The sequence below is a fragment of the Stenella coeruleoalba genome (assembly GCF_951394435.1).
Source record: "Stenella coeruleoalba genome assembly, chromosome: 3".
Lineage (NCBI taxonomy): Eukaryota > Metazoa > Chordata > Mammalia > Artiodactyla > Delphinidae > Stenella > Stenella coeruleoalba.
The window spans coordinates 87,101,322-87,128,435 of NC_137148.1; the positions used below are offsets into that span (position 1 = coordinate 87,101,322).

At 39.3% G+C, this 27,114-nt stretch overlaps 1 protein-coding gene across 3 annotated transcripts in view; it reads right to left on the reverse strand.

Moving 5' to 3' along the window:
- Positions 1-27,114, reverse strand: part of EFNA5 (ephrin A5) — a gene marked incomplete at its 3' end in the record, with an annotated part of 398,115 nt that overhangs the window by 24,635 nt on the left and 346,366 nt on the right. For all 3 annotated transcript variants that reach the window (XM_079917682.1, XM_079917683.1, XM_079917684.1), the window contains one exon: positions 19,840-20,132. In XM_079917682.1, coding sequence (XP_079773808.1) covers positions 19,840-20,017 — 178 coding nt within the window. In that variant the 5' untranslated portion in view covers positions 20,018-20,132. The remainder of the gene's footprint in view (positions 1-19,839; positions 20,133-27,114) is intronic.

A 27,114-nucleotide genomic window follows, 5' to 3' on the forward strand; every position in this document is an offset into this window, starting at 1 on the left:
AAAACTGTATTAACATGTACAATTTCAGCCAAGGTGAGAGCTACTGCCACAACCCGCCCTCAGCAATACAACACACACGTAACTCTTTCCCCCACCACTGCCACCATCTTACTGAGGACGAGGTTTATAAAATGTTATCTCAATTCTCAGGCATCTAGAATTTTGGCCCACTCTCAAAGAAATGTTCTTTCCATTCCCTATAGCTATCTTTTCAAAATTTTCAACTACTTTTGCTCCTTGCAACCAATTTGATCCTGAAAAATATATGTAAACTGGAGTTTTAGAAATCAAATCATTTAAAAAATGCTCAAGGGCTACTGAAAAGAATTCCACTTCTGTAAATGGAATGATCACTCTGCAATTTACCTTTGGTAAAATCCTAATTTTCGTATGTCATGCTTGTTTAAAATGATATAAACCTGTTCAGATTTCCTCAAGGGGATAAAATCAACATTAATTATTTCTTTCTACCCCATTTCAGTTGAAAACTTCCTCTAGAATAGAAAGCAAAATTTTAAAAATATTTTGCAGGGTCTGTCTTAGATTCTTTGAATCTGCACCGATCAAACATTCCAGAAAGCAGGAATCCTCACTGTCAAAGCCTTGGTGGGCTGTGTCTGAATCCCCTGAACTCTCATAGAGGTAGATTTTTATTCTTTATCTGTACCTCCTTCCGTTCCCCGTGCCACTATGTTTACAGTAAGAAAGAAGAGATACACAGGCCCTGCCCTCAGGATCTTATAGTTTACAGAGTACGATACAAAATTTCAAATTGTCATCAGGGTTCTGAAGGAAGAAGCAAGGATTTGACAGACAGATGGAGGCTGGAGGCTTTGTATGGGCTGGCGTGGCTCCATCGACTCTGAACCAAAGGACCTAATCAAATTTGGGCACAAAGACGTTAAAAGCCTCCAAGGGGGCAGGTTCAATTAGGGCCTTCTGGCCCACCTGCTCACCTGAAGGGAGTACCAGACACAAGGCAGTTAAAAAGCATTACCAAATACCTATTCCATGCTCACCCTAGGACCGAATGCCTGTGGTAGGAACTATGCCTCATCCTTTGTTTTGGTATCACTAGCATAGGAAGAAGCCGCTATATAGCTACATCCCAGAATAGCTTCCAAAGATATCAAGGATTTGGGGACCCTTTCGGCCCAGCGAGCAGAACCTCATGATTCAAAGCTCCAGGGGCACTTTCCATGTGGGTCCGTGGGGAGCAGAAGGACTCATGAGGGTACAGCAGGGACAAAGCCTGGAGGGGCTACGTGGGCAGCATGAGAGAAAGACTATTAGATGAAAAGACTTTTCATAGATGAAAAGTCTAGTACCTTGTACAGGAGAGTGTAAAACTGGCTAGTATTCCTTGCAAAAATAGGATAATCGCTGTTCAGGACCAACTCTGAAGGCATATTAGTGAGTGCCTCCCTTCCTGTAGCCCGCTGCTACGTCATTCTTGAGGTATTACTTAGTATTTTCATCAGAGGATGTGAGATGGATTTGAGAATAGACTTATAAGTAGAATTATTTGGGTGAGGTAACTAGTCCTCTCAGACAACCAGTGAACTGGTCCACAGAAGTGGGATGAAGTTCAGTAAAAATAACACAGGACAGGGCTTCCCTGGTGGCGCAGTGGTTGAGAGTCCGCCTGCCGATGCAGGGGACACGGGTTCGTGCCCCATTCCAGGAAGATCCCCACATGCCGCGGAGCGGCTGGGCCTGTGAGCCATGGCTGCTGAGCCTGCGCGTCCGGAGCCTGTGCTCTGCAATGGGAGAGGCCACAACAGTTTGAGGCCTGCGTACCGCAAAAAAAAAAAAAAAAAAAAAAAAAAAAAAAAAAACCAAAAAACACAGGACAGGAGAATGGCAGACTGCAGGCACAGATGTATCTCAGGAAAGACAGCCCCCATGGTGGACTACAAAGTGAACGTGCATCACACGGGTCTACTTATCAGATCTAATCACAGTGTTGTTTTCATGTTTAGGATCTACATTTAAAATAAGACTCCAGAAAAGTTACAAAAGTTATTTGTAAAACTTAAAACAGCTCTCATAGGAACAGCCAGAAGAATTTAAGTGGCATAATTCACTAAGAACACATGAATCTTTGAAGGATGAAACAACCAGCCTGTAGTTGTTGCCATCTCCAAAAAGGATGAGATGCAAGGACATGGATTCAACCATACAGCAAGTCTGGTTATGCGACCTACATAGAGAGGGCTGGATGATGAATGCTATTAAAATGTACTCCACATTTTTCATGACTAGGAGAAGTATATACTTAGTATATTTTAAAGCGGAGTGGGATTTTATAAATAATCTAACCTTATCCTATGGAAGCCAGGTCCCTCAAGATGCTCCAATGAAGAACAAGTTCCAAAATTTAGTAATATTCATAATTATTATATTATGTCACTCTCTTTGGAGAGGTACAATCCATGGTATCACATTTAAGGCCCCAAGAAGACTTACAAGGAAAAAAATTAACTTTATTTAACCCAGAATTTCCCAAACTTAACGTAAGCTTGATTGTCAGAAATTGTAATATCTGAATAATTTTTTTGTTCCTCGGAACCACCTTGGGATCTTCAAATCTAGCCCAACCCCCTCATTTTACATTTGAAGAAACAGTTATATGACCCAAATCTGACTAGAGTTGGGCAGTGGCGGAAATGGGACTTAGCCCATTCCACTACATTTCTTATATTCTGTTGATGTCAATGAAACAAAGCTGGAAGTCAAGAAATAGGGTGTTCCCCCCCCTTTTTTTTGTCTGGAGTCTTTGCTTTCTCATATTATCTCCATTAAAAGAAAGAAAAGCAATTAAATGTGAGAGAAATCCTAACAGAAAATATGAGCCACGTTTTTTAACTTGCTGGAACACAGTAAAGCCTGCAAAAGTACCAGACAAAGATAAATATTATTGTACAACAAACTAGAAGTATAAATGTTAAACTGATGCTCTGCCCCTCTTTCACTTAAAGGGTTTATTACATAGATTTTTCTCTTCCTCTTGAACAATTCCACATGTTCTACACTACTATTCGTCAATGAAATATATCTGTGTTTTGGCCAGTGGTGGTTTCCACCTACTCAGCATCACTGCCTATCTTCCTTAGGTTAAAAACCAAACAACAATAACAAAAATGTTGAAGAACTCCTCTTTCCTTATTCCATGCAGTCTTGGTGGGGTTGTCAGTCAAGGTGCTCTTGATTCTTTCCAAAGGAAAGGCATATATGCCAAATTCCTTTTCCCAGGAATCTGAATCCTGAGTAGAGTGATCCAAGGAATGGGGGAACGTTAGAGTTGAGGAAATCCAATGGTTGGGTCTTGATGAGATAATTCTAATTATTTACTTGTTTCTATGTTCTAGATCCCCAGTATTGCCTCAGTTTCTGTCCATCCCGAGGTCTTCAGTTGAAATAATCTCTTTAGTAGGGTAAGAATTCTTTTTTTGTTTAAGTTAGCTAGAATTGATAAAAATTGTTTACAAGTGGAAACACTTAATGAATATAGTACTCATCTATGGGGTACATTGCAAATGGATGAGGGACATTATCAAATATTCATAATTATTATAAGGGTCACGCAGTTGGAGATGAATTTTTCCAGAAAAAGAGTGGACATAAAAATGAAATTTAAGGGTGATGGGTAAAAATATAGCTGCTCATATTCTAAGATTAGATAGGCACTTTGCTTATTTTATCTATAAACAAGGCTTGCCACAATTTAAAAAACATGGGTCAGGTGATATAATCCTTTGGTTCCTTATTGATTAATCTGTTTCTGATGGTGGAAAGAATTAAGAATCAAGTTGGAAGACACCAACTTGTGTCTTCATTGTATAATTTTATCAAGGAGATGACAAGCCATGCCTTTCAGAGACGCCTTGAACTGAAGTGGAATGTACAGTAAAATACAGATTTCCTCAAATAAATGGCCAAAACCATTAATCTTTATCTAAGGACCCATAATAACAGTTTGTTCTCAGTAGCAGGCGGGGGAGGGAGAGAAAATGTCTTCCAGAAAGCACTTCGGCAATCAATCTGGTTGATAATAAAACTTGATGAAACATCTGTGATTAATATTAATTCTAATTCTTCCTTTAATGGATAATTGTGAAAAAGATAATTTATCCCATTTCATTTAAACTACAGCTGAGTTTTTCAGTTTAGGAAAAGAACATTTCTCCATATTTCTCAGGTATGAGACTCTATGGGGGAAAAAAACAGGTGCATAAAACCTGCTAAGGGTGAAGCAATTTTCTAGTTAGCCCTGGAAAATATTTTGAACGAATTCAACTGACCACTGCAGACTTGGACGTGATCCAAAGAATGGTTCTCTAAGTGACAGGCTGATATTTCTGCATCTTTACCCTTGTAGAATATTCTAAATGAACCACAGTGAACTAATTTAATACATTTTGGTCATATTTGATCCTGCAAAGAGTGTGAGAAAAATGCCCTTGTGAGTAAATGACAGTCAGCTATTTCTGACCACCAGTGTATTTCAAACTAGATGATGAGAGGAACTATTTTTGACACATGTAGATGTATAATTTAAAGTACCCATAAAAACTTGTCATGGTAGCTACCATTAATTTTGACAGAAACTCGGAAAGTAACTAATTGCCCTTCAAATATCAATATTAAGAATACCATTTATTAAACTAGCACTTTAACTCATTTATATATGGAAAACTTGAGGCATGGCTTGAAGCCTCCTGCCCCAATTAACACACCTAATAAGTGATGGACTCAAGACCCAGATCTCCTCATTTTCATCTATTTTTCTGCACTTAATAGTATTTTTAAAAGGAACCTTTTAAATAATGGTCTTATTTTCTAAGAATCAGAACATATTATATGGTTAAAAACATGATTGCTGTCTAACTCTATAAGTAGTAAATAGTGATTAAATATACATCACTGTTGACCTTTAATCAAAACCAAATCATGGCTCCATTTAGATATAGTCCTTTTTCATCAGACTCTAACTAAACATCAGGGAGAAGAAAACATAAACTGACAAGCACAAAAGGTCACAGACAATCGGTACCCACTTCTTTAATGTACCTTCCAAAAACCTCGTGTTATATAAATAGAATATTACAGGAACTACTCACTATTCTTTCCTTCCTCCCCAGGCACACATTTTCCTTCTAAACTATTGGTCCAAAGTGAATATTTCTTATCACTTGATATCATGCCTGTTTCCTCTCTATTTTTATTTGGCTTTCTGATTCTTATCCTCATTTAAGAAAGTCTACCACTTTGTAAAAGGAACTCATTTTATAACAAAAATTTTTATAGTTGTATAAGAAATACAAAACCCTCCAAAGGGCTACCTAGTTCTTCTTTGCAGCAGCCTGGTGAAATTGTATCTTATTTACAGATGAAGCAAATGAGACAGTTTGCTTTGTGAGGCAGAGGAAGAATCTGTTATGACCCTGGTGAGTGAGCTGACTCCCAGAATCTTAGTTTATCTTAGTCTTTATCGTAGACTAGGACTAGCATGGTCTCTCTCTGACCAGCGTTCCCCGGTTTAAACAAACATTCATATAACAAAGACTCTGCCTTTTCTCAACACTGATACTGCTGTTCCATTCACTCAAATCCTCCAATACCCACTTCTTCTATGTCTTGAATTCAGACCCATCTACTCCCACTTTAAGCCAATGTTCCCAAAGTGTGGCACGAAATCACCTTCAGGGGAAATTTCTCGAGGGCTTGTTAAAAATGAAATTCCCTACTGCAACCTAATAAAATTGAATGAGTCAGACTTTCTGGAAGAGGGTTCCAAGAATCTGCATTTTTACCCCCCCATGCAGGTGGGTCACTAAAGTTAGGACAGTATCTTAAGCCCTGAAACCTGAATTCCACCTTGCCTGTCAAATCAGCACTTCACATCTTTACTGTCTTCCTCTTGACGCAATCTTCTTTTTTTTTTTTTATGGACAGTGTCTATCTTGTGATTTACTCCTTTTTTTGCTATCATTTTCATGGATACATTTTTCTCATATTGGACTATGAGCTCCCGGAGGAAAAAAATTACATCGAGTACTTTCTATTGTTGCCCCATGGTGTCTGCTACATTGCCCTGATGGGTAAACACAGCTCAGTGAGAACTGAAGGGTTGACTAATGAGAAAATAATACATAATACTGAAGTATATCCTTCTATAGCCACCGTAGATTTTCTACAAATTTAATGATGTACAATTACTGACAGCCCAAGTAAAGTTTAACAAATGGGGCTTCCCTGGTGGCATAGTGGTTGAGAGTCTGCCTTCCGATGCAGAGGACACAGGTTCGTGTCCCAGCTGGGCCCGTGAGCCATGGCCGCTGGGCCTGCGCGTCCGGAGCCTGTGCTCCGCAACGGGAGAGGCCACGGCAGTGAGAGGCCCGCGTACCAAAAAAAAAAAAAAAAAGTTTAACAAATGGATTTGTATAGCATTTTTAATGTAAATATTTTAGGAAATAACTTTTCTTTCAATAACTCTTCTAAAATGGACTTTAATAAACTAACACATCATATCAAAAGGCCAGAAATCCAGCTATTTGATTAATAATCCAGCAAATGTTATTGATTTAGCAATTTCACTTAACAGAAACATCATAAAAACCTATGCAAAAAAAACACCCTAAAACTCTGCAGCAATGGCAACGAAGCTGAAGACAATATAGAAACAATGGAAATTCAAGTAAAGGGTATTTATATCTCTGAGATGAGAATAATTTTTTCATAAGTACCGGTAGTATTTATGGAATAAGCTTCCAAACATTACTTGCCGTTCAGGGAAAAGAGCTAAGAGCATGAACGTTGAAGTTGGGATGCTCAACTCTGGCCATCGCCACACATGGACAGTGTGATTTTAGACAAGTTATTTGACCAGTCTGTGCTTTGGCTCCCTCACTTGTAAAATGGGAACAATAATAGTGTGTAACACATAGTTGAAATAAGGTATGGATGAGACAACATATGTAAATAGGTGGGATGGATAAGTGTTCACTACCTGCTAGTTTTATTAGATAGCCAGCCTGCATCTAGCCCTAAACTAATTATTTCAATGTAGTTATAAGGCCCAAATGAGTTTCCCTTTCAGAAACATACTACTCCCTATTGCCTGCTGGATAAGTTCCTAATTCTTCAGACCAGATGTAATGGCCCTCAACAGTCTGGCTCAATCTATCCAGTTTTATTTTCCAAATACCTTCCATTCCAGTCAGACGTGTCTTGTCATTGATCTCACAGTCCTTGCTGTTCTGATTTCCTTATCCGGAGAGGGAGGCAGGTTAGAAAGGAACCCCATGCGCTGTGTGAAGCCTGTTCTCTGGAGGACTGCCCGGAGTCTCCCCAGCTCTGACAACCACCCTCATGAATCAGAGCCAGGACCCCTTCTGTGTGAAATCTGGGTGCTTGTCAATCCCAGACTCACTGCTATATTTAAAATGGATAACCAATGACCTACTGTATAGCACAGGGAATGCTGCTCAATATTCTATAAAACCTAATTGGGAAAAGAATTTGAAAAACAATAGATACCTGTATATAACTGAATCACTTTGCTGTACACCTGAAACTAACACAACAGTGTTAATCAACTATACTCCAATACAAAATATAAAGTTAAAAAAAATATCTGGGTGCTGCACACGGCTGCTATGATTCCTGAACCTCATTCTAAAGATTTCAAATGCTGTAAGTTCTCAAAGTGGCTCTTCTTCTCGTATAATCTCTACTCCTTTTTCTTGAATTTAAAAAAATGTGTAATAACCAAGTCTGTGAAAAACTCGTGGATTTTAAATAACAACGACAGCAACAGCAAGTACAACTAATAATAATAGAAACAGTAATTGCAGCTGCTGTGCTGCTTAAGGATGTGCAAAGGCAACAGGCAATCCCCAGCGTTGTCATGTTAACAAGCTGCGACGTTGAGACAGTCACCAGGCTTTGCATAATATCCACCAATGCCTACAGTGTGCTACTGATTCTGTTCATCAAATTTAAACCTCTGAAAAATGACTCAGGGTACCAAAGAGACATAGACTTTCAATAGTCTCGGTAATCATTAAATGTCTTCATTCCAACTGAAGCAGGGAGAGTGACACATTTTATTATGTCATCATGTTGTGACCCCACAAACCATTCAGTAGTGCTCTACTTTGCTTTAAAAATCCATAAACATCCTAGTATGTGAGTCTCAGGTATAGGTTGACATGAAACATCCCTCTATACATCACATTAGCCATTTTTAGAGCTGGATCTGCCTTGAGTTCCAGGGTGTAGGTAGGACTTACCTAATCACTTGCCAAGGGTGCTTCAAATCTCTCTCCTTTTAACTTCTTTTAAAATATTTATTATAAAAAATATTTATTATGATATATGTGAATAACAAGTTTAGACTTGGAGTCAAACTGCATGGGTTCACATCCTGACTCCACTGCAAACTACATGATCTCAGGCAAGTCACTTAACCGCTCTCAGCCTCAGTTTCCTCATCTACACAATGGGGATAATAATAGTACCCACCTCACAGATGAGAATTCAATGAGTTAAAACAAGTAGAGTGTTTGACACAGTGCCTGGCACATAGTAAACTTACAATAAATGCTAAATCACATCATTATGATGATCACGGGGAGCATTATTGTTAGGGGAGCAGTTTTCAGGCAATGTATGAGTAAGCCTTTAGCAAAAGGATGCTTTTTTACTCCCCTATGCAGGTGGGTCACTAAAGTTAGGACAGTATCTTAAGCCCTGAGACCTGAATTCCACCTTGCCTGTCAAATCAGCACTTCACATCTTTACTGTCTTCCTCTTGACACAATCTTCTTTTTTTTATGGGAAAAAACCCCCCAAAATCTCTGAACTGACCTTTATTTAAATCATTACAATATTCATTATGTGGTCTCAAAATTGACCGAACTGAACTGCCCCTGCCCCTGGTGTATATAGCAAGACCTTTAAGCAATCTATTAAAAGTAAAAAAAACAAAAAACAAAAATCACCTGTCATATATTTGGCGTCTATTTTTACTCTCCTTGTTTAGATTTATTCCTTAAAAATGAGGCCTACAATAGAGCAAGAAGTTCTGAATTCAAGGTTGAGGACCCATTGAAATGGTTAAAGCAAAACATACAGGGAAACTTCATCAATTCAGATTTTAGTCAGAGCCTGTGATAATGTACTTAGGGAGAAAACTGACTTTGAGAAACTTTTGTTAAAAATAAGTCTGGGGCTTCCCTGGTGGAGCAGTGGTTGAGAGTCCACCTGCCGATGCAGGGGACACGGGTTTGTGCCCCGGTCCGGGAAGATCCCACATGCTGCAGAGCGGCTGGGCCCATGAGCCATGGCCGCTGAGCCTGCGCAACGGGAGAGGCCGCGACAGTGAGAAGCCCGCGTACGGCAAAAAAAAAAAAAAAAAAAAAAGGCTTCCCTGGCGGTGCAGTGGTTAGGAATCCGCCTGCCAATGCAGGGGACACGGGTTTGAGCCCTGGTCCGGGAGGATCCCACATGCCGCGGAGCAACTGAGCCCGTGGCCACAACTGCTGAGCCTGCGCTCTAGAGCCCGTGAGCCACAACTACTGAAGCCCGCATGCCTAGAGCCCGTGCTCCGCAACAGAAGAGGCCACCTCCATGAGAAGCCTGCGTACTACAGCGAAGAGTGGCCCCTGCTCGCCGTAACTAGAGAAAGCCTGCACGCAGCAACGAAGACCCAAGGCAGCCATAAATAAATAAATAAATTTATTAAAAAAAAAAAAAGTCTGAAAAAGACAGTTTACATTAGAATCCAGATATTGGAGCTACTAAAATTTGGGCAGGTTCAAATTAAAAACAATGTATATTCTTTCTTAATGACTCAGAGACATTGTTTTTAAAGATCTGGCTATAAATGGGAGTGCTAACTATAAACTAAAACTTACCTAACATGAATGTAGATGCAACTAGTTGGAAATATTGCACATCTCTGAAAATAGTAAAATGAAAAAGATATTGTAATTCCAATTTCTAACAATAATAGACTGGCTGGCTATTCTCCAATTCATGATATTTTACTTTTGGGGCTCAGAATGAATTAATATTTTGTAAAGCTTTAAATTTTAAAACTAAACCTGGATATAGCCCATCTATTAAAGTTCTGTTCCTAACGTGGACTTTCTACAACCTGCCTAAAAATATTTGATGGAAAAGAAGCCTGTTGCCAAAGTCCACATATTTCCCCCATTAAACAGAGGTAAGCCATATCCCCAGAAACCATATTTCAAGCCCACAGGATACTCGTGAACTAAAATAATGAATGATAACGTCTCGTTCTCTGCATTAATATTAAAGAAAAGAGAAAATAGAAAACTTTATAGCCACTATCAGCCCTCTGGACCATAAATCTCAAGCTTTGAGAATTGCTTCCCAAAAGGGTAGGGAGCGGGGATGAGTTGTGAGAGCGCTTGGAGCCTAGAGATATTTTTTAGCAAGCCAGCAAAGCACTGACACAAATTTCTACATATCTCTGGCTGTGAAAAGTCTCATTTGTGGTGATTTATATTTCCTCATAAAGAACTCTGTAGATAATATAAGCCTGCTGTGAGGCTGTCTGACAACTTTCAAACTGAGAGTTACACGACCGTTCTGTTAAAATAGAGCACGCATAGATGAGTGGGAAAATCTGTAGAAACAGTATTTCTTCTCACAAAAGGCCAAAATACTGTTCTTCCAGCATGCACAATGTTGACAGAGTCACCTTTCACTCTGCGTGCATGCTTCATGGATAATATTTTGGTCATCTATATGAGGAAATACTATTTTTTTCTGAAGACTGACTGCATTTCATGAGTGCATGCTTGTGTTAATTTACAAAAAAATGACACTTAGACATCATCACACTGGAGTACAGTTGCCTTAATAAGTTACTAAGGGAAACAGAATCCCACGCTGACAACCCAAAGTCAATGGAGTATAAACACTGTTATTCCAAGTGTCACTGGCATGTTACTTCCATTTCTCCTGGCATCTGCTCTATGTAACACTATACATACACATGATACAGCAGCTCATTAAACTGCTTGCAGTTAAATTAGTACATTACTTGTTTATAAGGCTGAGAATTACCGCTTCCCTGTGAAATTACACAATTAATCAGGTGCGTTTTTTCTCTCAGGGATGCGGCCACTTCTGACATTTAGGGATTAAAAAAGAACAGTCCTTTCATTTGTTTCCACATCAGCATTTAGTCTCAGTGGGGTACAAGGAAGCAAAAGGTGACATACTTCCTTCCTCCCCCTAAGGAGGTCAGAACTCTACTGTTCCCTCAATCTTGTAATGTAGCATTTTAAACTCTTAAAAGGAACACAGAAATTATTTTGTTTTTGAACTTCTTATCTGAGTGTCTGTCGCAGCCTTTGAAAAATTCGAGCAAAGGGAAGAATTCTTGAGTCTTCTGTTTCTTATGGCTGATACCATGAATTGCCAGTAAGCCCCAATTATTCAGTAGGTTTTAAGGCTCCCTTTGCAAACTTTAAGAACAGTCCCAAAGTCAAAATCTATTAAGCAGTGATGTTTGCCCCAGTTTCCTTTTTCACAAACCCAGCATTCATTTCTCTGATTGTTTTTAACAGTATCTCATCCTTTAGTCATTTAATAGGGCATGCATTTCTTTTTAAAATTCTCCCTACTTGATCAAATGATACTGCCCAAAATTTTTAAAATAATAAAGTGTTTTAAAATATCCTTTGTTCCTATCAATTGCCTCATCCACCTTTTTTTTTTTTTTTTTGCAGTATGCCTCCTCCACCTTTGATTTCACTCAGACTGTGAAACACACCAGGTGAAGCGTCTGTGCTCTAGCCCTGTCTGAGCTGACGCCCGGCCTTCCCGTTCAGAAGGTTAACAGGGTACCTGGCAATAAACAACCATTTTCATAAGAAAAACCTACAGTTAACACAGAAAAATATCCTGAAGTCTCTAAATATCCTCTTTTATGTCTTTATTTAACCTTCATTTAAGAGCCCTTGAAATCCATTCAAGCTTTCCTAAAAGATGGCAATGGACAACTTGAAACAGACACAATTCTCTAAACTCATTCTTTAAATAAAAAGGTGCATTCTTGCAGGTTCACTAAAGTATATGGAAGTTCACTGGAAGTATATGAAGGGAATAGAATGACTATTTTCAGACAGAAATCTGATATAATCCCAGACAAACATCTAGTGTCTAAGTAGAGAAAAACTGTTTCATTGTTTGTTAAAAATTTTTAAAACTTAAGAAAAACCCTAAATTTTGGCAATTAAGATATACTCTGTATCTGAGCAATTACTATTTGATGTCTGTGACATATTCATTCTTTTCCACTTTAGAAAATATTAAAATTTGTCAATTTCCTAACACTGCCCTTCAGCTCCCTTCTCTGTTAATATAAATATGCATCACTCAGTACCATGCTCTGACTCTACATACCAAAAAAATGCAGGAGGTGAATTAGTATTTGACCACAGTCCTGGAAATTTCAGTTATAAGCCCCTTGAATCTCAGCTGAAGTATGCGCTAGAACCTTTAATGCTAAAATAAGACTCCAGTAATCAAAAACATTTTTCGATAATAAAAGCAAAATGCACACACACGTTGAAGCAAATATTGAGTTGTTCATTTTAATAAAGTATATTGTACTTACAGGTCACCTCCCCTGCAAGAGTAAAAGACTATGAAAGATGAAAAAGATTACCTCCTGCTTTGATAAATCTGCTGTTTTGACACTCTTCTATTTCAATAAGAACAACTCAGAAAAAAGGCAGATTCATGTGAACTGTCAAGACCAAACTAATTCTTAATGTAGATTACTAAAGTAAGCTGCTGAAAAACCAGACATCTAAAGGGGGATGAAGACTTCCTTAGGCATATGTAAAACTGGCATAATATTCCTTCACAGTATAGGGCACGGGCTTAAAACGTGAATTTTTTTTTTTTTTTTTTTTGCGGTACGCAGGCCTCTCCCGTTGCGGAGCACAGGCTCCGGACGCGCAGGCTCAGCGGCCATGGCTCAGGGGCCCAGCCGCTCCGCGGCATGTGGGATCTTCCCGGACCGGGGCATGAACCCGTGTCCCCTGCATCGGCAGGCGGACTGTCAACCACTGCGCCACCACGGAAGCCCAAAACGTGAATTTTTATGAGGCATTTATTAGGATCTCTTTTACTAAACTAAAATATCAATCAGGGCTATTCAAGTTGCCTTAACTTCAAAGGGTGCAAAATTTGGGGGATGTCGATTATTGAAGTTATCTTTTTGGTAGTCAATTGGTCCTTTAAAAATATTTCTTTAATTGAGCCTTGGAAATAAGAAAGATTGTGATAATAAACTATTATTATATACCCATTTTACAGATGAAGAAAATGAGGCTTGGTGAGGTTAAGTTACCCAAAATCACATAGCTATTAAGAGTATAGATGAGGGATTTGAACCCAAAGGTGCTTTCACCAGAGTCTGTGCCTTTTTTTTTTTTTTTTAACCATGATCCACTCTCTCCTTTGATACAATGTATCCCACTCTTCTTTGATATAATCCCCAGCATATGATCAAAAAATGTTACTAAGAAACTAGGGAACTGCTGCAGCGGGTGCAGCAAAACCTAATGCTTCTAATATATCTGCTTGTCTCAAACAGTATCATCTAAGAAAAATTGTAATTGCTTTTTCTATTTGGTTTACTATTACAGTATTTATTCATTCAACAAATACTGAACAATTCTTCTATGTGCTGTTTTCTACTAATTTTTTCACTTAAAATATACTGTTTTTTTTTTTTTAAAGGGCTTCAAATGCTTGGTTTTTTATTTATTTACTTATTTATTTTTGGCTGTGTTGGGTCTTCATTTCTGTGCGAGGGCTTTCTCTAGTTGTGGCAAGCAGGGGCCACTCTTCATCGCCGTGCGCGAGCCTCTCACTATCGCGGCCTCTCTCGTTGTGGAGCACAGGCTCCGGATGCACAGGCTCAGTAGTTGTGGCTCACGGGCCTAGTTGCTCTGCAGCATGTGGGATCTTCCCAGACCAGGGCTTGAACCCGTGTCCCCTGCATTAGCAGGCAGATTCTCAACCACTGCGCCACCAGGGAAGCCCAAAATATACAGTTTTAAATCAACATTATGGTTAAGCAGATTTTCCACATTATAGAGAGCTTGCCTGATTTTAGAAACACTTGTGTGAGAAACTGCACTCTAAGTTCCAAACAACTCACCTGTAAATAAGCTTTTGGAACATATCCCGTTGGCAAGTGAAGCACTTTCTTTATATTAGTATTCTCCGGATTTACTGAATATTCTTACACTTCTTAAAGGATGCTCAGTAACCATCTTATACAATCAAATGGTTTCTGAAGCTGATCTTGATCATTTCAATAAGATATCTCTTCAGAATTAGGTTTCTTATTTTGTCAGTTTTAAAAAACTGTGTAGTAGATATTAAAATTACTTCACAGTTTAAGACTGTAAATTTTAATTAAAGTACACAAAGCAGAGAATTAGCAGTTAACCACATACATTCAAGTATGCACTGAAGAATGATGCCCACAGAAACATAAACTGTCCTCATGATTTTCTAATTTAAAAAAATACGTATACCAAAAAGACTGGAGCAGAAAGCTTCAGCTCCTTGAAAGTTTTCATTGATGAGATTTTTTAGGATTCTAACTTCAAGGAAATGGACATTTTCCAGCTCCATACTTACATCACCATGTCAATTATGAAGGAGTAAAACTAAAGCATCATGGGTATTCAAGTTTACTTGCCAATAAGCTTAGGAAGAGTATTCCCTAATAATCTCCGAGAAACTCCTGGATTCCATCTGAGCACTATGACTGTAAACTATCTTTATTCCAAGTATCTTCTTTTGAAGGAGATCTGCTAAACCTTAGATGTGGCAAACGCTAGAAGAATTCTCTGCCTTTTTAGTATCATTTTAAGAAAATGACATCTATCTTCCTTATTGTAGGTCTCTCATTAAAAATCACTCGTTTCCTGAATCGAGTGTGCAATCATAATTTAGTCTGGATGCTGAATATTCAGTGGATTTAAGAAGAATTTCTTTGAAAGTACAACTTTTCTGAAGTTATTGTATTAAAAAGGTCAACCAACTGGGAAGATACAGCTGAGATGGAAGAGTATCCTTTGGAGAGCTGAAAATGTAAAAATGTGTTTAAAATGTATCTTGCACTACCGGATTTGGGGTTCCAGTAGAGTTTATAAAGTAATATTCTCTAAACAGTAGGGCTAATAATTTCTAATCTTTTTTAATACAAAATATATTGTTTCTTTTTAAGCATATAAGACCTAGGACCTTATCTCTTCACTTCCTTTTAGTTGTTTACTCACTTAATTTCTTCTCAGACTAGCTACATACTTCTTGTTTGTGTGAACTTTTTTCAAGTTACCTAACTTTTCTGTGCCTCAGTTTCTCCACCTGTAAAATGGGAAATAAGAACAGTACCTCACAGTGCTGTTTTGAGAACAGTAGGGTATTTAGAACAGTGCCTGGAACAGAGTGAGTGCCACATAAACACTAGTGAGCCTTATTTATTGATCATCTACTACATGCCAAACGATATGATGGAGGGCATAGAGCAGAAACAGCCATGAACAAACCACCATAAATATATAATGTGATTAACTGCTTGAGCGAAAATAAAGCAGAGTTAAGAGTGTAGAGAATGGTACGGATATTATCTTTATATAGGGAGGTCAGAAGAGCCTCTCAGATAAAGACTTTTTTTTGGCCCAACCTAAAGCAAGTGAGAGCAAGGGATGTGGATACCTGGGCCAATGAGAACCTCAGGCAGAGAGAAGATAAAGAACCAAGGCCTTGATGTCAGGGGGCACTGGGCAGGTATGATGAACAAGGAGGACAGGGTGGCCGGAATAGAGACAATAGGCAGAGATGGTAGGAGGAAAAGTCCAAGAGACCGAGGGTGGGGAGGAGAAGAGGACTTGTCTCAGAGGACCTTGTTTGCCAGGTTAGAGACTCTGGATTTTGTCTTGGTGAGACAAGAAATCTCTGGAGGGCTTTGACAGAGCAGTGATGTGAGGAGGGGAAACAGATAGGAGCCTGGCGCGCTAGTCAAGACAATGGAGGATGGTGGCGTGGATCAGGTGGCCAACGTAGAACTAGTTCAATAATTCTAATATGCTGCTCCACTCTCCATTTTCCTTAAAAATATCCCTTTAACTGGCATTTATTGAACATCTACTAAGTAAGGCTTTGGGCTGGGCCATCTTACAGATGTTAACTCTACCCTAGTGTACGGACCCTATGATAAAATATATTAAAGCTCCAAGAAAGTTTGAAATCATCTATTGCAACCTCATTATTTTACAGATGTGGAAATAGAAACCCAGAGAGATTAGATGATTTATCCAAAATCATATACCTCGTTAGGTCAAGAGAAGGGCCCAGGGCTCAGTTTTCCTTACTTTACAGAAGAGGACATTCAAAATCAGCAGTTGTACTAACTTACAAAGATAACTTATGGCGCCCTTTTTTATTCCCCTTTGCCTCTTCTGATTTAAAAATAACGACACAAAACTTCTTTCACACATGTCCTCTTTAGGTTAATGTTTATGAGAATCATTTCTAAAATGAGCATTTTTGAAGTTTCTAAAATAACTTTTTGCCTTAGGAAGTCTATATAAATGACTATTGCCATAATCTATTGACGGGCAGTTCTGCAAATCTATCACTGGTAGAAAAACCACCGACCTTCTCTAGTTATTTTAGTATGCCAATCTCTTACCAAAATAACTCCTGTAGATTAAAAACAGTATCTGTCAGATTGAGAGGATGGGCTCAGTCTGCCTGACCGATAATCGGCGATTCCAACAACTTAGTACACTGCCTGTTCCCAAGGAAAGGAAGACATGGCATAGAGTCGTTCTTGAGACAAATAAAGGATATAGAATCGTGAATGGTATTTTATTTTTAATGTAAACAGGAAACTTCATGAGATATTTCCAACTACTGTATTTTCTTAATTTTGTATAACTTGGAGAAATTAAGAAGGAAATAAAGCTTGTTGAAGATAAAGCAGAACTTGATAAGAACACTCCGATTTGTGTCCTGAGTCTAAGTGATGAGGTGGACTTCCTGTTATGAACTATTCCTCTTCCCTTCCCCCCCAATTCAAGCTTGTATCTGACTTTCGGTCCTCTGCAGTCACCCCTGAGCTTAAGCCTTCCTCCGGCACCTTGAAGTAGGACCGTCAAAAGGCTATAGCTTTCATTTTTCTCTTGGAAAACTTGCAAGAGATTTTAAGGCCTTGAGGAGCTGAAATATACCCCTGGCCTAGTAAGGACATTTTATAAAACTGACAAGTGGGCAGTCAGGCTGGCTCCTGAGATCAGCAGTAGGGCTCCATGTAATGTAATGAGTGCGAAAAGAGCTATTTCCCAATCATCTTGTTCATTCCACGCACATTAGGAAAGAGGAAAATTCAACTGAGGGCCAATTCTCCCCTAAGAATCCTTTAGTTTAATTATGACCACAGTATCTGAAATGTCTGTAAGGTGTCCACTCTCAGCAGTGAAAGGAAGAGAGGAAACCCTTTCCCTACTAAAAAGACAGGGAAGGATGCTCTTATGGTTTTAAAACATGATTGAAAATTCAATTTAACTGATGACCAGGCCACTGCGCTTCTTGTAAATGAACATCTTTTTGCTGCTAATTTTGTGCTATTTTACTTTTCATTAAAAGAAGTAATTCAGGTTAAACTCAGCTGAACAGCAAAAAGCTCTTGGTATTTTGAAGCATTTTGAACAATTACTTTGACAGGAGCCCTTGACAGTTAAATGACTCCGTTAAATGAATGTTACAGAAGACACATAATGATTTTTAGTGAAATATTGAATTTAACCACAAATGAGGAAAAACCAGTCATAAGCACTATGGGTGTATTTGAATAATAACATCTTGCTTATGAACCTCAATGGATTCTATAATTTCTAATAATCATGCAATCAACTAGTTAGCTGGTGAGTATGTTTCCCATCTTAGTGCCCTCTATTCATTTTTGCGTTTTGCTTTTGTTGCTGTTTTTTAATCTGAGAAACCATGTGAAAATTTTGAAACTGGCAATAATTTCCTCTTACATCAGTATGATATTTTAGACTTAGGCAATTAATGAGTCTCTGTCTCACAGCTGAAGTCTTCCTTTTTCCTTTTTCTCCTCTGCTGAATGAGATTCTTTGACAAAGTAAAAATCAGCAAAAGGCAAGAGCCTGCTGCCTGAGAACATGTGAATTCACTGTATGCTAGTGTTTCCCCCATCCACGGGACTCAATATTCCTTTTCTTATTTTATGGATCGAACGTGAGATACTATCAAGACTTTTACACGTTTTTTCATGACTAACGACTGAAATATGTACTGAAATAATAAAACGGGTGCTGTTCAATTTCCTTTCTAAATTCAATTCCAATATAAGTGAGAGTGCCCTTGTGATGGGGAAATCCGGCTTATTAGAAAACTCTGTTTTCTGTAGAAGAAGAGGAGCTAGAAATCCTTGTAGACTTAAAACATGTGGGTGAGGAGAGGTAGGGGAGGACACTGGGATTGAAGAAATGAATCAGAAAACCAGGAACGCTCTTTATCTCGTTTGCCTGGCAGGCGACGAGCAAGCAGCCCAGCACCCTGGGAGGCTCTGCGCTTCCTGATTCTTCCAAGCAGGTGAGGTCCAACCTCCCCTACGTTCCCACGGCTCCCTGCACTCAGGCTCCCTGCACTCAGCGGCATTCAGCAACTGTCTATTTCCACTTTCACTGCCTACTTAAATGTCTGCTCCCCACTAGACAGTCACTCCTTGAGGACAGGGAGTGTTTTTTCATTTTGCATCCCCCAAATTTCTGAGCCATGATAAGCTGGTCAGTAAATGTACTTTTTTTTTTTTTTTTTTTTTTTTAGTAAATGTACTTTTGAACAAAGTACTTTTAACATTTAACTCCTTCAGCTGACAGTCAAAACACGTAGGAAAGGCCAGATAGCTTAACTATCTGATACTAGTTAAAGGCAAGTCCAGATACACAGCAAGCTGCCTAAATTAGGTATTTCCTATAACCCTGCTAACTCAAGTGTGGTCCATAGACCAGCAGCAGTGGCATCACCAGGGAGCTTTCCAAATACCACATCTCGGGCCCCACCCCAGGCCCCCTGAATCAGAATCTGCATTATAACAAGATCCCCAGGTGACCTGTGCACAGTGAAGTTTGAGAAGCATTTACCTAGGATACATGACCAGTATGATGCCTGAAGAAGTGATGGTGTGTAAGATGGAGAAAAAACCAAGATACTTCTTCACACTCTTGCCTGTTTAAAGACACAGCTGCTCTTAATAATTGTCTTTTCTCCTTGGTGCAAAGAGAGTATTTATCATCAGCTTGCTGACATTTGCAGGAGTTTTGGCTTTCTCCAACTGAAAATGTGGATGATTGAAAGGATATTGCTGACACCTGAATGAGAAATCCAATGACTCCAAGCTATGTAAATTTAATTATTTCCTTTAATTCTTTTTTCAGGAATCTCTTTTTCTTTTCCTGAGCTTTGGTAGCAATTTTCATTTAAAAGAAATACAAGTCAGCAGTGGTTCACTGAACAGGCTGACACGCGATTTCATAGGGGGAGAGGCGCTGTGTGTTTAATCTAATTTGTGCTCTCAATTCCCAGCTAATGTATCTAGGGATCCTGATGTATGCATGTACAAGGAGACATCTATAATGCAGAGTCCAGCACTCCGCAGTTCTCTGAAGCACGGCTAAAAAATCAGTCTGGGTTCTTGCAGCTGCCCTACAACATGATAAATCTCTGTATACTCACAGATGTAGAAATATTCCCGGCCTGGTCTGAATTCAAATCCTAGGGAAAAGGGTGTGAAGAGCTGGAATTTTTCAGAGAACTTCAGTGGTCCATTTGGAGAGTGAGGCCGGTTACATTCCCATCTCTTGAACCCTTTGGAAGTATGGTCGCAGGCACTGTAGCCATCAAAGTTCACCATGTAGAGGACATAACGCTCAGTCTTATCTTCTGGGACTGAGTCCTCATAGTGAGGGCAGAACACATCCAGGTAGTCATTGATACAGACGTCAATGTGGTAGTCACCCCTCTGAAATCTGTCGGAAGAAGAAAAAGATAGGATTATTCATAGAGGAAGGGCTTCCTGCTTGGAATCAGTGGTTGAACCCATTAATAATGCTCAGGCTAAAGATTTATTATAGTAAGTTTTTATTTGGCGCCGTACGATTTGAGGCATGGTTTGAATTGTTGCTGTTCCAAATCTAAATAACTGCATGCCATTTTACAGAGGAATCCTATTACCGTTGTTTCAAAGTACCCTACCAATGGAGCGCTTCACTTTCATTTTAAGTATTAAAGGTACCGATTTGCTGTTTTCCTTCCATTGTTAAAATCAGAGTTTTCATATTTCTAAAATAGTGTTTCATTTAATAAATGTTTTTGAATAAATGAGTAAGAAATTTAAAGAATAGATGAATTGTTTTTGTTATAACTGAGACCATTCTTAATTTCCTATGCAACTGTGGACAATTAGAGTGATAAAATTGAGAGAATTAGAATCATAGAATTTAAAAGCTGAAAAGAAAATTCCTAGAACAACACTTCCACTTTAGAGGAAAATAAAACCCGAAGGCATCAAGATGAAGCAATGAGCCACTGAGCCAGACCTGGAACCAAGACTGAGGATCCTAGTTAGGTGTTTCCCTTAGTAAATCTGCTTTTGTCACAAACTCGTTTTAGCCAATCTCTGTTTTGATGCCCTCGCCCTTTCCCTATTAAATTGAAACCATCTAGGTCGAATGACTTTTCTGCCCATTTCTTTCACTTTCATAGGTTGTGTTCTAGGGCTGGACTGAGGAGTAGAGAAAGTAAGAAGTCAGATGAAAACAGCAAAACCACGGCCACTTCATCCTGAAAGAGTTAAAATGTGTGCACACAAACACACCACTGCCCACATCACAGTGTCTGCTTCAATTCTTATCTTAACAAAGTTTTGCTTATTTGTTTTAACTAATGTGCCTTTCCCCATCAACTGAACAGTTTTTCCCAGGACCCAGTGGTGTGTGAAACAGGAATTGTTACGTACACAACTTTCTAAAATCAGAGTGGAAAAGCCTACAAAACCCCTTTGTTTTTAGCTGGTGAGGAAATTCTTCTCTGAACCCTTAGGAGGGTCATCACAAAACTATGTCACTGCTGAAATACAATGCCCATAAAGTCATAAAATCTTCAAGTCAGACAGTCTCAGGGAGAACACTTCCCAGTGACGGTGAGCTAGTCTATTCTATCTTTGGACATCTCTAAATGTTAGCAGGTTTCTTCTTATATTGAGCATAAATCCACTTCTGTGTAATTTCCATCCAGTGATCCTACTTCTGCCGCCTGAAATTACAAAGAGCAAATCTAATTCCTCTTCCATCAGGTAGTACATAAAATATTCGGAGATGTCAGCTGTATCTCTCTCTGTATCCTCCTTTCTCCAGACTTGAAAATCCTGATTCCTTTGGTTATTTCTGGTATAGTTTCCAGACTCCTCATCATACTACTATTTTGACCCTCTTCACATCTTCTAGTTTCCCAGTGTTCTCCTTAAAATGCAGCACCCACATATAACAAGGACCTCTGACAGGTTGTTGTGAATACTACCTTTGCTCTGGATCCTAAATATTCATTGACAAAGTCGAGATTCCCTTCTGAAATACACCGTGGTAAAAGTGGAAGAGCTACTTATTTTGAGTGAGTAGAACTAGATCTGCTGCTGGTTGAGTAGGAGAGTTGTAAGCCATCCTGAGCCTCAGTTTCCTCACATGTTAAGTAGAATGATAATGAGAATCTTCCTTGCTGACCTCACACAGCTGCTTCAAGCCTCAGGTGAGGAAATGTATGAAAAGCACATGTGAATATAAAGCACTGTTACTATTAACAGGATATATTAAAATGGGTAAGTAACAAAGTATTACTTTTTAAACAATGGCAGTAAGAGCATACAACAGAAATAAAAATAATCCCCAGCTTTCCCTTTTTAAAAATCCCAGAAGAAAGGAAATCATATAAGAATCCTAAATTCTGTCCATCCTCAAATATCAAATGATCCCCAGAAATTCCACTTGCCCTGTGCTTTGGAAAAGCAGCATGTTGATTTATGCAAGAGAAATAAGGAAAGATGATCAGATCACTTCTCGGTTAGAGGATCTCAAAATACATAACCATTTTTAAAAACAAGAAAACCCTCAGAAGTATTTATTTCTTTATATCTACAGTGATGACGAAACCAGGTTTTCTTTTTCTTCATTACTGGCAGACAACGATTTGTCAAGATACAAGGAAAGCCTGTGTTGCTTTTAAAAGGTTTTTGCACATCAAGGTAACATCACTGCCAAAGTACAAAGAAAAGACACTGCAACGTTCAGATAAAAGGGTGCTGGGATGTGAATCATCAGCACTCAGAGTAGGCTGACAGTTCTGGCTGAGAGCCAGACAAGAACTGCAGCAGAAGGCAATGCCCAGATGCACTTTATATTATTATATTATTATTATAGATTTTAAAGACATTCAAGGGGGACGTTTTTCCTTTCCCTAAGTGTCACTCATCTTAGCTTCTGCTGGCACTGGACACTGCTTAAAAGTGAAAATTAAGAAAACTGCCACTGTCTGGACCCATGCGGTTATTGCTTTATTCTACAAATTGTCATAGTTTTCTGATGCCTCAAGTTTAGCTACCCTTTTTCTACACGTTTACCCCTGTTAATTCTGCTATAATTTTAATAAAGCAAAGCATGAGACTGAAGAGCCATTTTACATTGGGTTGAGCAGTTATCCTTTTCTGGTGACAATTTACTTTGTGTGGGGTGTTAGGTGAATCACCGTGGAGCCAATTTTAAACATGAGATTGTCCTAGCAATTAACACTTACACCCTTCTATGCACACGACAAAGAAATGATTATGATTTACCATAGAATCAACTTACACTTCTGTTTCAGATATTCAATTTGCATAAATTATTTTACTAATGTAAATTTCAAAACAAAATGGACAATGTGAACATAAAAACAGTGACCAATTGGAACTCATAAAAGACATCTGTATAATGTAGCTAAGTACAATCCAAAGAAAGGTTGAGAGTTAGATAGACTAAGACTATCCCAAATTATGCTCTTTGACTACGGAGTCACACTGAATCATTCTTTTCTGGCCTTACTGTGAAGAAGCACATATGTATGGCTAATATTATTGAGTGGTTATTACGTTACATTCATTATCTCAATTTAATCTCCATCACAAGGCCACAGAATAGACACAATTAGTACACCCAGTCAGAGATGAGGAAACTGAGATTAAGAAGTCAAGCAACGTGCCCGGTGTGACAGGAATAATAAAAGGTGGAGGCAGAATTCAAACCCAAGCAGTCTGACCTCAGAAATGAGATTTAATTGCTAAAGTCAAGTTCTTAGGTCCACTCTGTATTTCGCCAGAGGGATGATTCTCATTCTTTTCTTTTTTTTTTTTTTTTTTTGCGGTACAGGGGCCTCTCACTGCTGTGGCCTGTCCCGTTGCGGAGCACAGGCTCCGGACGCGCAGGCTCAGCGGCCATGGCTCACGGGCCCAGCCTCTCTGCGGGATGTGGGATCTTCCCGGACCGGGGCACGAACCCGTGTCCCCTGCATCGGCAGGTGGACTCTCAACCACTGTGCCACCAGGGAAGCCCCTAATTCTTGATGGGGTTTCAGTTCTTTCCTACATTCACTGATGCAACAAATATTCGCCATGTCCAGGATCTGCTACTTTATGGCTTTACATCTGTTGTCACATGAAATCCTTATTGGGTAGTTATAATTAGTTTCATTATACCAATGAGAAAATGACATTCAGAGAAGTTGTTATCCACTTAGTTCGATTTTTTTCCACAGGAAATAAGCAGCAGAGGTAGGATTTCAACCCCAGTCTGATGGCTTCTGAAGCATATATACTTTCCTCCTAATCATAATGGCTCAAAGCCTGACTGACTGTAATTCCCCTCATCCTGTTTACACTGATCTTCTAGGAAAGTCTGCTGCAAGGGGTCTTGGCCCTTCTCTCTTCCTCACTAGGTTGATCCTAAGCTCCTGCACTGAAAGCGGAAGGGTGCATCAACATCTGAATAAGCCTCAGATCACAGGGTTAGCTCCTGACTCATGCACATCATTCCAACCTTTCACAGGATAAAGTGCTGTTAGGCTCCGTAGCCATTCACAAGAAGGGAACTTTTTTTTTTTCCATCAGGAAACTTTCATGAGTTTTAGTTCGTATTAAATGAGCAAATTCACCTCTAGGAAGAATGATTCCACATGCCAATATTTACAAATTTCATGGGTAGCCCGCCACTGCTTTGACACATTTGTAAATTTCTGGGAAATTTTCTTATAAATGTCTCTTCTTTACTCCTAATCTTTAATTCCATCTATTGTATCTGTGGTTCTCTACCTCTCTGAAACCATTGCATATTATGAACTGTAGGAATTTCTGGCTGCATACCAACACGCCAACAATAATTACAATACAATCTCTACTAAATTATCACAGTGGTTTACGATGTAAAAGCAGGCATGGTTGCCACACTTAGAGAAGTGACTGTGTTTGAGTAAAATGATTACCGCTCTGCCTGTGTTCTCACAATGCAAGTCCCAAGTGCCAGGAAACATCTCATATGCATACAGTGATGGCCCTTGTCCTCCACTGGGTTGCATGGTTGCATGCCACATCATCAAAATGTGGCAGTAGGCTGGTTGAGAATGTCATATATATTGTGAAAGGGTCATTTTAATTAATTAAGAAGAATAAAATTCAGTACAGCAACTAATTCTTTGCAATCAATTCAACTACTAAAAATGAATTATGCACTTTATGATTGTTTTGATGACCCAGAGGCTGCCTGGAGGGTTGGATAGAAAATACAGTTTGGGGCTACTGATAGCAAAAAAACAACTAAAGGTGAGATTTGAGCTACAAAGTCTCTATGCGGACATGTGTTTTTGTCTTAGTTTGTCTTCAGTGTTTACCTGATGACATTCCACAGCTAAATACAGTTTTTATTATAAATTTAAACTACTATTAATATCTCTCTCTTTATATAACCTGTCTGGAGAAAGTAAATCATGGATTAAGTATTGGAATTCAAGTGAAATCAAGATGACAGAGGTGAAGTAAGAGTTGACAGGCTGTCTGGGACTTCCCTGGTGGCACAGTGGTTAAGAATCCACCTGCCAACGCAGGGGACACGGGTTTGAGCCCTGGTTGGGGAAGATCCCACATGCCACGGAGCAACTAAGCCCGTGCACCACAACTACTGAGCCTGCGTGCCACAACTACTGAGCCCACGCGCCACAACTACTGAGCCCGTGTGCCGCAACTACTGAACCTGCAAGCCACAACTACTGAGGCCACGTGCCGCAACCACTGAAGCCCGTGCACCTAGAGCCCGTGCTCCACAAGAGAAGCCACTGCACTGAGAAGCCTGTGCACCGCAACAAAGGGTAGCACCCGCTCGCCGCAACTAGAGAAAGCCCGTGGGCAGCAACGAAGACCCAAGGCAGCCAAAAATAAATAAATAAATTTATTTTAAAAAAAAGAGTTGACAGACTGTCTTTGCATTTAGTTATCAACAATGTGCCCCCAAGTTTCTACTGAGACAGGGACCAAAACATTGTTTCATGACCATAGTTAACCTGATCTGTAGGACTCTGCTCCTAACTAACTAATTTATTTTCAAACTTGGGTCACTCCACTGGGGACATCTAGTACTTGAACACTCCAGTCCTTGACCTCAAGTGGAAGTTCTCTACTCTGACCTCGGTTCCTCTTTGCTTTGGCAAGGAGACATCACCTAGCTTTCTTTCTCAATGGATAGTTTTTCACGTCATTGACCTTACTTCCTCCTCTATCACCATATGCTCTCTTGGTGTGGAGACTGACAGCTGGGAGGTCGAGTTCACAGGACACACAGGCAGTGCCCTGGGTTCAGGCTGCAGAGAAGCAGCACCATCATCATCATCCTTCTCTGAGTTCGTCTTTAGCCACTTTTCTCTGCAGTGTTCCTCCTCTCATTCCATTCCTCATTTGCTAAAGCCAAAATGCGTTTCATTTTAGTAGCTGGAAAAGGAAGGGTACGGTGCATATTTAAAACGTTCTAAATTGGCCTTCAGCATATGTTGCTGGCACAGCAGAGAGCCTGCTTCCAGGGAAATATGTACTGAGGTATTTTATCAAGCAGCTCCTGAGTGAAGTTTCTTTACTCCATAAATAGAGAAACAGCGTTACTGAAAGGAGACACTGCTTATTAGAGGTTAAGAAGCTGTGAGGCACTTTTATCCCCCTTTCATGTAATGTTTTAAAGGACTCAATGATGAAAATGCTATTTCCCATCAACTGGATAGTTGATTATTACATTTTAAATGTATTTTAATCTGTCAAGGAGGTGATTGTTTTAATATTCCTATTTGAACAGAACTACAACTGTCACGTCTTTAATTACAAGGCAACTTATTATATTACATTCTGAAATTGAAATGTAAAAGAAGGATATGATTTATGGTCAAAGATTAAGCAAATTTATCAGCTCAGGGTTCCTCCCAAATTTTAAACTAAATCTCAAGTGAATATGTCTTGACAGCACAGTCTTTCAATTCTATTATAGATTTAAAGGCTAATTTCAGAATAAGATGTCTTTTTAACCAGAAGAATTTCTCATTTGTCCTGAAGGGCCTAATGGGCCCAGCAACAGACACAGGATTTGTTTTATAAATACGTTTCGGGAGGTGATGGGCAGGATGGCAGTCTCTGTTGCGTTGCATAACACGTCTCTTCTTGTCTCCTTCTGTTATTCCTTTCAGCACAGAATGCAAGCCTTATGGCTTTCGGATCCTAAATCTGAAGATGCTCTTTTTTTTTTTCCAGTAGAGGTTAAAGCGAGAAATACAAACAGCAAATCAGACTTGGGGTGGATAAATCATATTAGCATCAGTGGGGGATGAAGAAAGACTTGTTTTGCTGATTTTAAATGTTCCCTCTCTCTCACAGGCTGAAATATGCCAACCTTTCAAATG